Below are 17672 nucleotides of genomic sequence, written 5' to 3'. Positions count from 1 at the left end.
TAATTTCAGTTATGCATTTGACTTGGGATTATGCAGGAGAGTTCCAGATCTCTTAAGAGTGTATTGTAGGCAGATTGAAATTGAAGAAAATTTGTTTCTGTGAGTCTCTAACTTTTGCTGTGTCCTGTGCCCTCCCCACCCCCCCATTTAAATTTAAAGCAGTGTGATATCCAGGATCATAGTTAGACCTAGCATGCTCCCAGGAATGAGATCATTAAAAAATGTTATCTGTTCTGTTTGAGTCCAAATTAAAAATAGTGCTGACATGTGTTGAAGAAACTGCAGGGATTATTAAATATTTGGAAGTTATTGTCCAGTGCATATATGTTGAACTCAATTTTGTGATGCTAAAAATGGTGTACATGTTCCATTAAATGTCACTGAATTGCTTCTGCAATCCTGTTTTATAGTATTTGCTTAATTATTTTCTATAAAGTCTTGAAGTGAAATACTTCATATGAACATTTGAAATATTAAATGCACTTTTAAATATAAACACTTGGCTAAATAGTAAGATAAATTTTGTATTTACTTTGGGTTACTTTAATATAGCTGAATTAAGTAGTTGATTGCCTGTAATTGATGGGATTACAGGCAAAAAGCTCAAATAAAGCTCTGGAGTTTACCAGCTGTTTCTGAGAGGGTAAGAAAAGGACAGTTATTAAATTTTTTTTAGAATTTAAGAATAAATATGATCTGACAGTGTAGCAGCAGGAATGGACACAGTGCAGGTTTTCTATGATCCAGCAGACCGGGTAAAGGAGGAGTCAGAGTCCTTTGTGGCTTTTGCAGGTCTTTTATTGGGGTTCACCAGGCATATGGCAGGCAGGGGTGCTGGGGGGCCGGGAGGCTGGCAGGCCTCCCAACCCCCAGCAAGTCTTCACTCTATCCGGGCTCTCTCTGCTTCTCTCTCTGCTTCTGCTGCTTTCTTGGCTTCTCTTTCGGCTTCTGCTGGCGTCCCCGTGACGCCGCCTTTAAAAGCCCAGTCTCAGCCCAGTTAAATCACATCTACCTAGGCCCACACCCTATTCCAGGTGCCCGCCATCAGGCATGCATTCAGGATCACAAGGATCCATCATCTATCCTGATGGCGGGAGGGCAGAAAAGCCTGATATCTTTTACCTTACCCTACAGTCCACCCCCTCAGGGTTTTCTGCCATACAATCTACATATATACAATTTTTCTTAGCGAACAAACAATGCAGCCATGGCCCACAAAAACAAATACATCACAATATAACAACAAAATATAACAGAACACAAGTAAGTCCAGGCAGGGCCCAACCTAGTGGCAAAAGACAATTATTGGTACCAGCAGACGAGTCACCAAATCTGCTGCCGAAGGCACTGCTCATACGAGGGAGGGGAACCACTCACGGCATCTACTGTAACACACCAGGAGCTGTCAGGCTTCCTGGCCTTCTCTGGCTGTAGTCTCGGCTACAAGGCACACACAGCATCCACCCCCAGGAGGCACTCACTCTGGGATTGACTTTTCTATTCTGTTGGGGGTAATCGCCAACCCTCAGGGTTTCTGTCTGCAGTCGCTCCAACATTCGGCCTTCATGGCCACCCATGCGACTCGCAGACCCCTGCACTCAGGTCAACCCACTGCACAAGCACGTGGGTCGGGAATCCAAACTCTACTACATTCGGCTTGGGCTCCACCCCAAGCCACGTTCCCCACCCATCCCCCAAGGACCGGGTTCCTCAGCTCCTCACCCTCACTCGACAACGAGCAGGGCATCACCTACAGGTGATTTTACAAGACTCACTGGCCTTCCTCAGCTTACTTAGTGCTTAGCAGCCACTCAGGGCTTCCCAAACTCAGCATCAGCACCAGCTTTTGCCTTCTCAGTTGGCTTTTCTCCTCTGCCTAGCTGCTGGACATACACAGGCTGCTTTTGGCCATCAAGGCCCGCTGGACACTCCCAGATTCTCAAAAAAACATAACCTGCCAAGGTCCTCCGCCTTCTGGCGGGATTGTCAGTCCAAGTTCATCAGTCCAAGTCCATTAGGCCTTTCCATCAGCACTGGCGAGCTCCGAATCACGGTCCTCTCTTCCCCGACAATTCTTGCTGCCTTGGGGGTCGTTGGCTGGTCCTCTCGGGGGTCGTTCATTGGCTGGTCCTCTCAGGCATCTCCTTCACGCCAGGTCTCGTCCTGTAGCTCCTGGACCTTGTCTATCTCCTGTGCCACCATGATGCCTCCAGCGTCATCACAGGCAAACACAGTCTGTTACTCCTTAGTCCCTCCAGGTCTTCGGAGGGCTCCATACCCGTCTGCATGGATCATCTTGCCGACTTACGCCAATTGTTCAAATGGAAGTTGTGAGGAGCAGGAATGGTCACTGAGCAGGTTTTCTAGGATCCCATGCAGACCGGGTAAAGAGGAGTTCTGGAGTCCTCAGGGGTTTTGCAGGTCTTTTATTGGGGTTCACCAGGCATATGGCAGGCAGAGGTGCTGGGGGACCGGGAGGCTGGCAGGCCTCCCAACCCCCAGCAAGTCTTCACTCTATCCGGGCTCTCCAGCATTCTCTGCTTCTCTCTCTGCTTCTGCTGCTTCTTTCTTGGCTTCTCTTTTGGCTTCTGCTGGTGTCCCCGTGACGCCGCCCTTAAAAACCCAGTCTCAGCCCAGGTGAATCCCATCTACCTAGGCCCACACCATATTCCAGGTGCCCGCCATCAGGCATGCATTCAGGACCACAGGGATCCATTATCTATCCTGATGGTGGGAGGGCAGAAAAGCCTGATGTCTTTTACCCTACAGAGTATGCATATAAATCCTTTGTTTTTTAGTGTGTTAACTTATTTTGAATATCTTGTTCATTTTAATAGTTCATCAGTTCCTTGAAGGCAGGCCTTGTTTCATACATAGTGACCTTCACCTGGCCTGAAACCTGGATGGTGTAGAGTGGATACATGTGTCGTCGTTTTGTGATCTTATTTAAAGATTGTTGTTTTGAATGATTGGGAGGGCAGGGGGTATGAGTTGGGGTGAGATGGAGGATTTAAGTGGCAAGGCTTCTGAAAACGGATTTTCTAGATTTTGAGTATCTGGTCTTCTTTCCATGACATTAAAGAGAACCCACCTTGACTGATTCTATAAATAAACCAAAATGGACCAGTTCTTCAACACCATAGGAACCCCTAGTGACAGTGTTTCCTCTCTTTTTGCTCATTGACACTGGGACTTTTAAGGTTTTTTGAAAGTAAACAGTGAGGTTTTCAAATAAGAAGGCCCTTAATATTACCCCCTTTCCCCCCAACCCTATTCTTTTTTAGGTGTCTTTGATGTTAGAATTAAATGGATTAATTTCATGCCAGTCCTTTTCCAAAATTAAGTATCTTTGATCATTGATAAAACTCAGACTCTGTGTGGTTTTATTGTATCTGTACTGAAACCTCTAGTGTAGGATTACATTATATTTACCTTTTTTTTTTTTTTCCTTTTTTTTAACCCAAAGGCACATTTGTTTGTATGTTTCTCTTCTCTGGAAAACTGAATTCTGCAGGACTTGGGACATCCTTCTTTACTCTGTCTTCTCCTAACTCTCAACATAGTGCTTTGCCCATCTTGGGAGTATATTTGGTGGAAGGGAAATCAGTAAGGTTCTTTCCAAGAATGTAAAGGCTACATTAAGTAGGATTGGCACTGGAATAATACTTAGAAAATTTGAACAACTTAAACTTTTCCCTTAAAAACTTTATTTTTTTAATTGCTTGACTGTTATAGCACTTATGGTGAGTAGAATACATCAGTTCATGACTATTTGAGCAGGTAAGACCTTTGCTGCTCCTGCTCTGTTTGGTATTTTTTTGCTACAACTTAAAAAGTAGTAGCAATATGTAGTAATTACAGGAATTTTTATAAACAATAATTTATATCATTTTGGTTTGTCTTTTTCTTTGTCCTAGAATTCATTTAAGTGATGCTGAAGCTTTACTTATCATTGCTTTATCTTGGACATGTTGGGACCTTTCCATAGCAGCACCAGGTGTTGTTGAAACCTTTGTATCTTAGGCGCTTTAGTACCAGAGTTCTTGATTTGAGAGATGGACTGAATGATATATTAGAGGAGAAAAGAATACTAGTTCTGTTTTCTTTGTCACTCTGTTCGCTTGGATTCCATCTAGCCTGTCTCATTTTGAGAAGTCCTGTTAGTCAAATAGTGACTAGTAGTTCAAACATACCCATGATTGGTCAAATTATGATTTGCTCTCTTTTAATATTATAATGGATAGAATTAATTGTTTTTTAAATTCTTCAGTTCAACACTTCCAAAACTGACTGTTGAGTACTTACACATTACCATGAGTCGCTATAAAATTGAGCAAAATATCCTCCAAAGTTTGCATGCATCAGTTTATATCTAGACAAGTTGTCTTGAATCAAAATCATCAAAGGAATAGTTACCTTTCTCATTTTGTTAAGTGTATATCATATATTCAGATGATTTATTGTACTCTTTGAGTTAATTTTTGGGGTTGGTGCTTTTTGTTTTATATGAAGATAGTTGTTACTTTAATCCCATCATTTTCCAGTACCATCTTTCCAGATGTACTGAAAGAAACCTTTGATTCGTCCCTTTCCCTCAATTCTGTGTCCAGTCACCCTCTACTTTACTTCCTCAGTGTCTTTGGAATCCTAGTACTTCTATCCTCCAATGCCATAGTCCAGATTTTATCCTACTGCAACATCCTAATAACTTGTCTCCTTTATTCCTGTCTAGTTTCCTCCTAGGCTAGTCTTCAAATTAGAGCCAGAATGAAGTTTTTTGAATGTAAATTTGGTCATTTTCTATACCCTCCTCTGAACCTTTCAGTGTGTTTGTTTCTTTTATGTGGTGCTTTAAAGGTCCCCTCAGAATATGGTTTTTGCCTATGTTTCAAGCCTTACTTCTTGATTCTCTCCTGACTCAACCCTTCCAGTAACACTCAACTGCTCACTGACTTAGTTCTGTTCCCTTTTCCTCCCCCTAACATTTATATTTTCACTCTCCTGTCTATCTTCAAGTCCAGACACCAGCAAAACTTTCTCTAATATAATGTATTCCTAGATTACCGAATTTAGTTTGGGTTCCTCTGTGTGTGTGTTCATTGGGAAATTGTTACTACTTCCTTTGTCTTCCTTTCTTAGAAGGTTGAATGCCTAGTCAAATCTTTTCCTCCAACTTAGGGCATTAACGTTCTTGTCACATAGCAGCCTAATCACATGCTTGTTAATTTGTCATTTTAAAATATACTGTTAACTCTGCATCATAAAGAGTCCCATGAAGTGTCAGGACAATCATCATAAACCTGTTACTGTTACATACCTTTTTGTGCTGAATAGATGGCAGTATGCACATTCTTAAATAAGGGACCAGCAAACTAGTCTTTGGGTCAAATCCTGCCCACTAATCTTTTATACAGATCACAGCTAAGCACGAATTATTATTATTATTTTTTTAAGTGCATCAAAAGAAATGTATTTTATGAGACAATAATACATGAAATTTAGATTTCATTGTCTATAAATGAAGTTTTATCGGAACACAGTCACATTTGTTTACATACTGTTGCTGCTGCAAGTACAGATTGGTTGTGACAGGTGAAGACTAGTAAAGCCTAATATATTTACTGCTTGACTCCTTACAGAAGTTTGCTGACTTCTTTAATTTATTTCTGTAATGTGAGAATGGATAAATATAAATTTGATATATTTATGTTTTATCTGTTTCATCTCCTGCCCTCCCAGCCCTTTTTCAAGGTGTAAGTATATCCAGTAAGAGTATCATTTGAGTTTTGAAAACCTGTGTTCCAACCTTATACAGGACTTTTTGAACACTGCAGACTAGGTACTGAGAAAATACAAATACTGCCGTATCATGCAGATAAAACCAATGTAGTTGGGTCATACCGATCCATTCTAAAACCAGTCATTTCCTAAATAAATAATATCCTAATAAAATGTATCATGTTTCAATAAAGAGAAAAAAGGGAACAACTTTTTCTGCTATTTGATATAATCACTAAAATATGATGCTAAAATCCTTCTATAAATTTTGCCAAAATGTTATCTTGCAGAAAAAAAAACCCAGCCTTGTTTTGGTTGTATACTCTATTACTAACAGTTGGGAAGTAACTTTATTTGTTAGGGCTTTTTATTAGACAGTAAAGAACCTTCATTTTACATCATTTAATACAATCAAATGGTTTTTACAACATTGTTTACATTTTGTATTAAAATATTTTATTGAGAAAATACTTAATTGACTTTGTTTTATTTTTAGGGTTATATCCTGTGTTGTGACCTCATGGTTTAAGTGGGAATAAAGATGAGTATAAGCAGTGATGAGGTCAACTTCTTGGTATATAGATACTTGCAAGAGTCAGGTGAGTACTTTTATAAAGTAAATAGGCCTCAAATTATTTTAATATTCTCAAAATAACCTTTTTTGCACTTGAAATTTGTACCAGTCCAAACTGTTGAACTTTGTATGTTTCTTTAATGTCTGGACTGCCATTTTAAAGCTATGTGTTTCTGCATGGTTTAACTCTCTGACTCTTTCAAATATGTTGGAATCATCTCAGGAAAATATTTGTAAGAAATGGTTTGACTTCCACTGTTCAAAGATCATTTTTATAATTTGTTATGAAGTGAGATTATTGCGCATGGCTTGTAGGAACATATAAAATTTCAGATGCCATCAGTTTGATAATGTATATTCAGAATCTTCAGCTACATGTTTACTGTTTTTGATTGCAGTTAACATTTCAGTAGCTAAGTCAACTTTTTTTTTTCCAGAATGCATTTATAAGTATTATCCCAGTTGATTTAAATGTGTCTTTGACTTGAGTTATATTACAGTATTTATTGTGGGGTGATCAATAAATGTAAACCACTGAAAGTCTTTTGTAATAAATAAATCATTGTTCATCCAAGTTTTCTGAACAGATTAAGAGATAGAGGCATAAAACTGAAGGGAAACTACAAGAGAAAATGTTAAAGGTAGAAGAGGGAAAACTTAAGTGGGGCAAAGGATGGTGGAAAAGGGTTGACTATAATGGTAAATGCAGATTCACATGGAATAATTTGGTGGTTAAAAAATTAACGTGCTGAAGAGGTTGAATTCCAGAAATTATGCCTTAAAGTTATTGGAATGTTTCAACAATAAGGTAAGGTATAAAGAGGATTCATTTTATATAAAGAGTATAAAGAGGATTCATTTTGTTAGTTACTTGTGAAAGTGGAGGGAAGAAATGTTAGATCTCACTGTCTTCCAAGATGTTTCCAGTTGGTGTCTTGGACAGGGGTTTTCTATTCCCAAGCATCATCATTGCTTCTCTGACCTGGAACAACTCAAAAAATGATGATGTCAAACAAGGGCAGGGAGGGAAAAAGGAATAAACTAAAGTATCCAGCCAATACTGAATAACTTGTTATAAAGCTTTGAAAGTAATGTATCTTTTTGTTTTGTTTTGTTTTGTTTTAAACTGTAAACTGATATCGAAGATAGATCCCAAAGAGGACTTTCATAGAATATTTCAAATGAGATATAAAATTACTAGTAAAGTGAAAAGACTGGTGATCAATTCATTTATAACATGTAAACTCATGATTAGTAGATACTGTTCTGTTGTACCTTTGGCCAAAATGTAAAGAAATTGTTGAGTCAAAACAAACTTTACTTTCTGCTTTTGAATCTGAGCTCCATTTAAGCCAGAACTCAGAGGCTTTGGACACTAAACCAAAGTATCAGTGGTAATACATTGTAATGATTTGTAGGTCTATTGTAAAGGCAACCCTTGGGTTGTCGGAAAAGTCTTGCCATATTTTTCCTATGTGTTTTCAAGCAAAAATGAGTCATGACCTTTCCAATAACCCAATATTCAGATTGTATCATGTGAAATTACTGTTTGTGGAGGTCAGAAGCCTTTGAATAACTCAGCAGTATCCTGTAGTTCTGCCCATGCTGAGGCAAAACAGCACATAGTGAAGTTAGAGATGGTAACACTCAAATTTTCTTGTTTTCAGACAGAAGTCCGCAAAGTAATGTTTTATGTTGCTACATGAAAACAATGAGAATAAGGGGCAATAAAGTGATTTTCTAGATTAATGTTTGAAAGCGTATCCAGTGATTAAATATTATCAAAAGTCTTCTTAAAATTGCTTATGTTCTCAGAGAAAAGCCTTCTGTATTCTGTTTTAAGTTGCTGTGAAAATAAAGAATTTTTTTTTACATTTTTTAAAAAAAGATTTGCTTGTTAGACTGATATTTATCATCTTAATTTTGTTATTTACTGTGTTCTTAGTTGTGCTTGTTTAGTATTTAGAAAGCTTTATACTTCACAGTGGTACTGGCGATATAATACATTGTTAAGCCACATCTCTTAAAATATGAATGCCAACCCCATGTAAAATTTGTAACTTCCTATTTATGGTATGATTTATAGGGGAAAATGAAACTTAACTGATGACATTTTGATTTATGGCAGTTTTTCTAGGAATGCAACTTGCCGTAACTTTTAGAGCTGTGTATCGCAGTGTTCTGTAGTTATACCCTCTAACCACTAGTGTCATAATCACTTAGTGGTGAGTGGGACCAAGGAATCTGCATTTTTAAATGCCCCAGGTGATTTTTAGGCGTAATATCATTTGAGAGCCACTGGTCTCTGTTAGTTGTAGGACAATTAGAACTGAACAAGAAAGTTGACAGCAGTTATGTAGCATGTTCACAGTATCTGGAATGAAAATGGTGTTTAGTAACTATTTGAAATAAAGTGGAAAACATGGTATGTACATCTATATTGAGATTTAAAGTGTGAGAATATCTGTTAAAGAGGGAGCTGCCACTAACAGTGGTATATTTGTACTTACGGGCAAGATTGAACAAGAATGTATGAGACGTGTTTATGTCATGAAGAGGATACCATGAGACATGGTAATTTGAAATTAGTTCTGGAAATAGGAGATGGAAAAGAGTTTAAGAAATATTTAGTTTTGTCAGCTCTGGACAGATTTCATATAGAGCTCAGAATCTAATCTATCTCAGCACTTGCCATTTATCCCAAAAACTCTTTCTTGGTTCTAACCTTCAGTTATACATAAAAATGGCTATTTTCACTACTGATTTTCTTGTTGTCATTCTCTCTTTTTAAATCACATAGTCCAGTGATTCCTTCTTTGGCCTTCTTTGGGTTCTTTTGGGGAATCGGCATATTTGTCACATTACAAGAGAAATTTAATGAAAATTAGTTGTTAAATATCTTAAGAAATACTGTGTAACTTACCTTCAGGCCATACATATTCATCTTAAAAGATTTGAAAGCAATACAGAAGAGACCATAATCTTAACATTGCTACTTTGATTCTCAGAGGATACTGAATTTGATTTGGAGATAGGAATAAAAGAAATAATGGCAAAGATGGGATCTTTGCAAAGACATCAAGTGCTGCTTTGCACAGTTTCTACCACAAAAGAAAACAAAATTTTACTTACTTGTTTCTGTAAACCTCAGTCAGGGAAAAACAAAACAAAAGCACCTGTGAAAGTTTTGTTCTGTGATAAATGTGTGATTTAGGAGTGATGTTTTTCAGTAAGAGCTTAAAATATTTGCTTCCTACAAGTAGGGTTTAATGTTGACTGGACTGTAGTACCCATTTCCAGAGGAAATAAACTCACATTGTTTTAATCTTAAATGCTTTTTACCATATGGCAATCATCCTATTTATGACTTTATCAGCACTAGAAGGTATTATCTGTTAACAGTTCCTTTCCTACCCCCAATTTATATAATCAGAGCCTCAGTTTCTTCATGAAATTTGTTCCTTGTTGAAAAGGATTACAGCATAATATTCACCTGCAAATGTTTTATAAATTTCCAAGCCATCTATTTCTACTCGTTAAAGGTAATTAAAAGAAAAGAATACTTACTGTAGCGTATTTTTAAGTGTTGTAACTTTCAATTTGGTAAATTTTATCTTTAGACAGCTTACCCTAAGCCTATTGCTTTGACCATCACCATTCTAAACTTTTGTGAACTAGACTTTATATAGTCAAAAAATATTTCCTAGGGAATAAATTTATGTTGTTTCTTTGCTTTTTGACATGACTTGAAAATTAAGTGTATTTGACATATAGTATTGTCAGTAATGATTGGCTTGATTCAGTATCCTTTCATATGTAGCAACCATATGCAGAATTGTCCTACAGTTCTGTCCTGTGTTGTATGTAACAGAATCTGATATTGTGTTAATTTTAAAAGAGCTAAAATGGTTTGACCTTTTAATTTTCCTTTTCCCTCCTTCCTCCATTTTGCATCACTTTTATTTTCGTAGCTATTTCAGTTTTAGTTTGTTTTTTCTAGAGAAATTGTTCCTGAAGGTTATGGGAGAAACTCTGTTGCACAGGTTTTTATTGTTGCTTTGTATAAAATTTTGCTTAAATTGTATATCTGCTCTGGGAATATTCTTGATTCTTTTTTTCACTGTCATGTGTGTTTTAAGAACTCAGTAACATTTCTGTTTATAATGTATCAATACTTTAATGCTGTTAAACAGTTGCTCTTACAATTGAAGACTAATGGAAAATAAGGATGCTTATTATTACTGAGTTATTTTCTACATTCTGATTCTGAATACTATTTTATTTTAATCCTCCTGTTTTCAGAACTGAGGTTCATCTTACCATATAGTTTCCAATTTTGAGAAGGTGATGACATATGTAAGCTCAAAGCATTTGGCTCATGAAAGATGATCTTGTCTTTTCTGTACACCTCTCTTCAGTGTTTTGTAAACTTCTCGAAGGGTAGCATATCTCACTGGATATAGGTCTTGTACCACACCAGTTTTTTGAGGTGGTGCTTATTTCAAATGTGAGATCACCTGTCTGATACACCAAACAGGCACACATGTGCATAATTTTTAGAAATCTAAACTTAGTCCTTGTTAGTCACAAACTAACCTTTTTATGATAACATTAAGCTTCCGACCTGTCACACGAAATGACCCATTCATTCTTTTTTTTCCCTCTTCCATTTAATGGTTTTGTATTAATCCCTGCAATGAACTGATAAATTGTCAGCAATGTGACAGCTAATGTAGTTTCTTTGGACTCAGATAAAGGTAGCTTTCTATACCCCCTGCTGGTATTATTTGTAAACAGATTCACAATGGTCTGAATAGAGTCAGGTTAAATTGACTATCAATAATGTGCCTCTCACTGTGAAAACTGTTGTGAGGAGAGTGCAGGATCTTCATTTTTTAATTTTTTTTGCTTTATGATCAAATAAATTATGCAATATTGGTTTGACACTTGACTGACATGTGAGTAATTAGCCATAAACAAAAATTTCAGAAATGCTGGTAATTACTATACTTTTATACTTCTAAATCCATTTTTCTTTTCTTTTGTAAGCTGAATGAACTGAATTTTGGCCGATAGAGGAAATTCCTATTACACATTCTTGCTGACATACTTGTTAACAGACAATGGTTCTGTAAGAGTTGCAAAATAGAGAACTTGTTCAATCCTAATAGTAATCTTTTTGTTTTTTTAGGAGTAGCCAGTGTAGCAAGGGTGTAAGGAAACATAAATTGCTGATGGCATTATAATTTGCACAGTTTTTAGGAAAGCAGTTTGGCAATCATGAAAACTTCCTTTAAAATGCTCATGTCCCCTTCAGCTTTTGAGGGACCCTTTCCTCAGGAGAAAAAAGTATGTACAAAAGGCTATACACATAGATATTTGAGGTAAGAGTCTGTTACAATGATGAACCAAGGGAAACATTTCTGCTATGGATGAATAATGTGCTAACTGAATGGATTTACTGACTATATCATATTAATATTTTAATTATTGCGGAAAATATAATTCAAATAAAATGTTCATAGTTACAAATTTTTAAAGTTAAAATTTGGCTACAAAATTATATGCATAGTCAGTGTGTTTTATATTGTTTGACCCCTTATAGCACTCTCCCCATACTTTTTAACATTTTCTAAAATGTTTTAAGTGCTTAATGTGCAGCCTTTAACATTTTTGCAACTTTTTAGAGTAAACCCAACTCTAGGTCTGTAAGAGCATTAAAAGTACAATTGAGAGCAAAGGAAGTATGTGATGATGGAGCAGGGATATAACTTCCTAGGTTTTTCTGACCCAAAGCTTAAATAGAACCTTAAGTTTTTCTGGCCTTGGATAAATCAGACTTTACTGTATTGTAATAATAATTAAACTTTGCCTTTTTTCCCCCCTTAGACCTATGTTATAAATGCCAGTAAATGCTATCCTTTTGTACCTCGGTGATGTTGAATGCCATTTTTTTGGTCCTGTATTCTCTGCAGGGTAGAGTTAGCTGTCTCTAGAGGGTAACTCCCCTTTGAGAACACAAATTCAGTTATCCCGAGAGATAGCATTTTCAAACAGGCAACATGGAAAAAATGGTTGTTTTGTGATTTTGTGTCTTATGTGGCAGTGGTGCACATCTCATGAGAACCTCCCCTCCCTTCCCCTGCACCGGCTACTGCTTGTCTCTGTCACTGAATTATTCTCTCCTGAACTAGTTTTTAAAAAGCCTTGTTCTCTGTAATCTTCTTTAACTTCCAAATCTAAATTGCCCTAGTAAATAGGTAGAATAATTGATCACAGAATTATGATTTATATCAAATTTGTTCTTACCCTGGAAAGAAGGGATGCTATTTTTAGGCAGTCAGACTAGACTCGACATTTCACACATTTAGTCCTTTTTCCCTACAATATAAATCAAAAACTGACACTGAAAAAGTATTTCATGCACATATATTTACACGTAAGTGGAAATATTCTCTGATATTTTGAGTTAGTTTTGTTTTTCAAGTGAGATTTAAGTCATATGTTTTTCTGGATTCATAGATTTTTCTGATGTGCCAAGTGATACTTTATAGTAGAATTGCATTCTGATTTAGCAAATGTCTGTTGAGTACTTGCAAATTAGGTACTGTTTTAATTTTCCAGAATTAAAAGATTGCTAGAGAGAAACCCTTTTCTCAGGCTCCTTAGTCTAGTCAGGCACACATAAGTACAACAATACAAGCAAACACATATGTGATAACCATTCATTGTGGTGAATGCCATACATACACAAACTATAGGATTAGCATAGTAAGACTGAGTAGCTTTGGGGCAGTGAAGAGAAGGATTTAATTCCTATTCAGATAGGAGAAAAGAGCATAGATACATTTAAGACCCTAGAAACCTGAGATTGCACAGCATGGTGTTAAATATGATTGGCAGTCACTTAAGTGTGCAGTGGGAAGAACAGTGGGGATGTGGAATCAGGGAGATGAGCCTGGAGAGAGAGGTAGGATAATGCAAAAGTGACCATGTAATATAGGAGTTGGGATTTCATTAAGAAAGGAATCATCGTTGATAGTTCCCAAGTAAGGGAGGGATATGAACAGTTTTTAGTTTTACAAGTGGTGTTCTAGTGTCATGTGACAAATGTACTGACCTGGGGATGAGAGGAATCTTGTGGCAATTATAGTCCAGACAGATAATCATGGGACCAAACTCCAGGTTCTGGTAAAAAAGGAAAACTTAGAGATCCAGAGAGGTAAGATTGATAGGATATGGCAAATGGTAGAACTCCAGGGGCTGTAGTGGAAGTTAGTGTTACTTTCAGGTTTAACAAAAGTCAAGGTCAGAAATTTTGAAGGAGAACGTAATTTTAGGAAGAAGAAGAGGAAAATAATTTTGAAAATACTGAGTTTAAGCTGGCATGTAAAACTTTAAAAATAAAGAAAAAAATAGAGTTGAATTTAACGTTTATGCATAGTGCTTAAGTATGGACCTTAGTTAGGGTAAACATGAATGAGAAGTGTCAAAACAATGCTCATGGCCACTTAAGGGTTCTTTTGCTATTTGAGAACATTCCAAGTGCATTGCCAAGTATATTGAGATGGATGCAGGCACCTGTGATCACTTCTCTCCTGTTAGGACAGAACAAATTCCAGGATAATGCAACATTCCAGCCAAAAATTGATAGTACTCCACCTGCAAATCTTAGGGTGTTCTTGGACAGAAGCTTAAACTCTTATGTAGTTAAATAGGGTTGAAATGTAATAGTTTTGATTATTTCAGTTATACTCATTTACTAGAGAGTACGAAAATCTTAAACTTTGTTGCAATTTGTGAGACTCATGGAAATTAAAACACTTGGAAAACCTTAACTAATAAATTTCTTAATGTTTCGTGTACTGCTGACACTACTTTCTAACACCCTGACTTGCAACAGAATAACAGTGCTTACTACAGTCTTTCATTTTCTGTTAACAAATAGGTGCTCCCTCTGCCTTAGTTTTTACCCTTGACTGTATTCTAACTGCAATGAGGAGCAATGGAGTGTAATAATTATGGTCATGTCCTGTGAATGAATTTGAATTCTTCTTTTAGTGACTGTTTTCCCTTTTGCTAATTAATATGTGTGTGCATGGTGTAATCCCTCTTTAAATGATACTGTTTATCTTAAAGTTGTCTTAAGTCACTTGTCTATCTTTTTTCCTGTTTATGATTTACTGCAAAATTTACGTAGGGGGGATTTGTAGTTGGAAACAGAAATCTTCAGCTTCATTTCTTAAACATTTCAGTGCCATATCTCTTAGCTTTCTCCCCCTTCTTCCCAGTCTCTATTCTCAACTTCCTCTGGCAATCTGAAATCTACTTAAAATCAAGTAGTTTACGACTTTCCTCTTAGGTATAATGCAAAATGTTGCTTTATTCATTGATGTCTTCCTTAACCATCTCTGTGAGCTCAGATTAAGCTGAAAACTGAATGTTTTTAATAATGATCTTGCCTACGGGAAAAATTATGAGGTTAAAATCCAGGTGTTAAAGGTGACGTCTTTGATTTCTCACTATAGGTAGTTGATTGGAATGGCTGGGTATTCTTCCGAAGAGCAAAGGAAAGCCATGGGGAAAATCAGTTTAAGTGCCTTTATTAACCAATTTAAATACTTCCTCCCCACATCTATTTTGTGATCCCTCAGTTTTTATTCCAGACTGTAAGTCCCATAAGCAGAAACCTAAGCATGAAACAAAACAAAACAAAACAGACTTAAACTAAGGACAAAGTAGAACAGATCAACTAAAGAGTTATTATATAGAAGAAATCAATTTAGCCAAGACCACAATAAGCCCATATTCATTTTCTTTATGTAGTGTGAAAATTTCTTAATAGTCTATTTTACACATGTAATTTGAATTAAAATATTAATGAACTGTTGAGCAGTAAGCTCTAATGGGTATTTTTGTAAAGAAAACAACAACATGTGTCTGTCAGGCTACCAGAATTTTACTTTTGTATTTGGACATGACCTTCATACTAGAATTTTACTTTTGTATTTGGACATGACCTTCATGTTGCAAGGGCAACATGAGATTTTTGTTATGTTAGTGTTTTGGTTTTAAATATTTCAAATTAAAATTAATTGCTGATGGACACATGGAGCTGGGTTTTCACTTGCTAACTCTTTATTCCCTAAAACTTTCATTTAGATGGTTATTACTAAGTGACAAAAATTCAACAATTTTTTAAGGCACTAAACTAATAATACAGTAAGACGGGATTTAGGCATAAACATTTTTTATTAAATTTTCATTTTTTACATTAGCTTTAGTTTGACTTAACTTTCTAGGTAATTTTTTAAAAGCCTATGAAGGACTGAATTTTACGGTGTTTGACAATTTGTATGTAGAAATTTAGATATACAACAAAAATATTAAATATCATTTCATTTATCGTGGCCTAAATTAAGTGAAGCTTTTTAGTTACATGATTGCTGAAGACTTTTCCAGCTTTAAAGTTTGATGATACATGTTGAAGAAAATTGTGCCGCTGCTAAATTTCATATACAGAAGAAATTTAATACATTATATAAAGCGAACAGGAAGATATATAAAGGTTAATGTGTTTGGATTTTTATATTTCTTTTGATTTTTTAAAAATATATTTGACCTTAGTCTGTAATTTCAGATGGATAGAATGTGATTTTGCAAGATTATGGGAGTGTTTTATTTGTGTTGTATACATAGTACTACTAGGTGAATAAATTCTTTTGCTTTTGCTTTTAGGATTTTCTCATTCAGCATTTACCTTTGGTATAGAAAGCCATATCAGTCAGTCTAACATAAATGGTGCCCTTGTCCCGCCTGCTGCATTGATTTCTATCATCCAGAAGGGGCTACAGTATGTAGAGGCAGAAGTTAGTATTAATGAGGTAAGATTTGTATATGGTTTTTATTTTTTTTTAATTTTTATTACATATGGTATATTTATAGATGATTTTGGAATACAGCTTTATAATTAAAGGAACTCTTGATTTCTGTTGCCTAAGATCCACACTTATTTAGGTAGTTTAACTTAGGGGTCAGTCATAGGAGCAAAATCCTGCCTTCTGCCTGTTTTTGTACATCAAGTTTTGTACGTAAAGTTCTGGGTCTGCATGGCCTAAAATAATTTCCTATCTGTTCTTTTACCAGATAAAAGAAAGAGCTTGCAATCTCTGTCTAGCTGAAAGTTTCCATATGGTCATATATCATATTTATGTTATGGAGCTTTTTACCTTATTTGGATTTCATGTTCCACTTTCCAAAATTTTTCAAAGCTGCAGAATACATGAACCAATATTTACTATTCTAATTATATATTATACTAAAATTGGTTTCACTGTTTGTGTTTCATCATCTCTGTAACTAAGAAATACACGAACAGTGATTTAAATATGTGCTCATTGTCTCTTAGCCCTTTCATTCCCGACGTATCTTTTATTGCAGAGGGTAATAACCTATCAGGGGCCAGAGATGAGTTCTCATTTTATCCGAAAAATTTTTTTATAGATATTAATATAGTATTCCAGTGTATCCATGTTGGTTTTAACGTTTTTTAGTTATTTTTTAAGTGAAAATACTTTCTCCTGCCTCTCAAATACTCCATTATAATTAATTCTGAAAGATACAGTGTTTTTTTTTGTTTTTTTTTAAGGAGGAGCACCCCATCATACCACTGTAGATTGTCCCTAGTGCACATTCACCAGCCTAAGTGAGTCAGGCATATATATGCATATTCCTCGCTAATTTGCACTGCTTCTGTTTCACTTGCTCTGTTTCTCTGTGTCTTTCTGTGCTTGCTGGAGAACTTTTCATTAATTGTGAACATCCTAGTATCAAGGAGAGAAATGTAGGAAAATTGTAGCGTTAGTCTGTGAGTTATGAATGATGGTGCTTCTCAAATGTTAGTGCACATAATACTTCCCCAGAGAACTTGTCTTTCACCCTTCATAGATTTTGATTTGGTAGGTTTGAGTCTACATTTCTTACATGTTACCAGGTGGTACTGTTGTGTGTTTAATATTTCAATCAAGTCACTAGAAACTTTGAGTCCAACAAATCTATTTTAAAAGTTTAAGTTTAAAGATAAATTTAATGAAACCATAGTGTGGAACTGAATCTTATTGTTGAGATGAACTATTTCATATTGGTTATTATTGCTTTGACTAACATGAATTTGCAAACTAATTAAATCTCCCTGTGGTCTGGACCTACTTTTTATTATTCCTTTTAATATTATGACTTATCCTTTACAACATTTAGCAATATGAACTAAGGGGAAAATTTTAATAGTCATTAGCAATTACCTCTTGAAGTTTATTTCTTA

At 35.8% G+C, this 17672-nt stretch overlaps 1 protein-coding gene across 11 annotated transcripts in view; it reads left to right on the top strand.

The window, feature by feature from the left end:
* TBL1XR1 (TBL1X/Y related 1) overlaps positions 1 to 17672 on the top strand; it is a 167548-nt gene that overhangs the window by 118325 nt on the left and 31551 nt on the right. For 9 of the 11 annotated variants that reach the window (XM_037525118.2, XM_054700380.1, XM_054700381.1 and 6 more), the window contains 2 exons: positions 6275 to 6377; positions 16091 to 16236. In XM_037525118.2, coding sequence (XP_037381015.1) covers positions 6320 to 6377; positions 16091 to 16236 — 204 coding nt within the window. In that variant the 5' untranslated portion in view covers positions 6275 to 6319. The remainder of the gene's footprint in view (positions 1 to 6274; positions 6378 to 16090; positions 16237 to 17672) is intronic. The other 2 variants (XM_037525124.2, XM_037525125.2) reach the window with 1 other exon arrangement.

Source organism: Talpa occidentalis, unplaced genomic scaffold, assembly GCF_014898055.3.
Source record: "Talpa occidentalis isolate TD23 unplaced genomic scaffold, MPIMG_talOcc4v2.1 talOcc4.4, whole genome shotgun sequence".
In the NCBI taxonomy this organism is placed as follows: domain Eukaryota; kingdom Metazoa; phylum Chordata; class Mammalia; order Eulipotyphla; family Talpidae; genus Talpa; species Talpa occidentalis.
The sequence above is the reverse complement of the archived record's forward strand: the minus strand, read 5'-3'. Positions and strand labels throughout refer to the sequence as shown.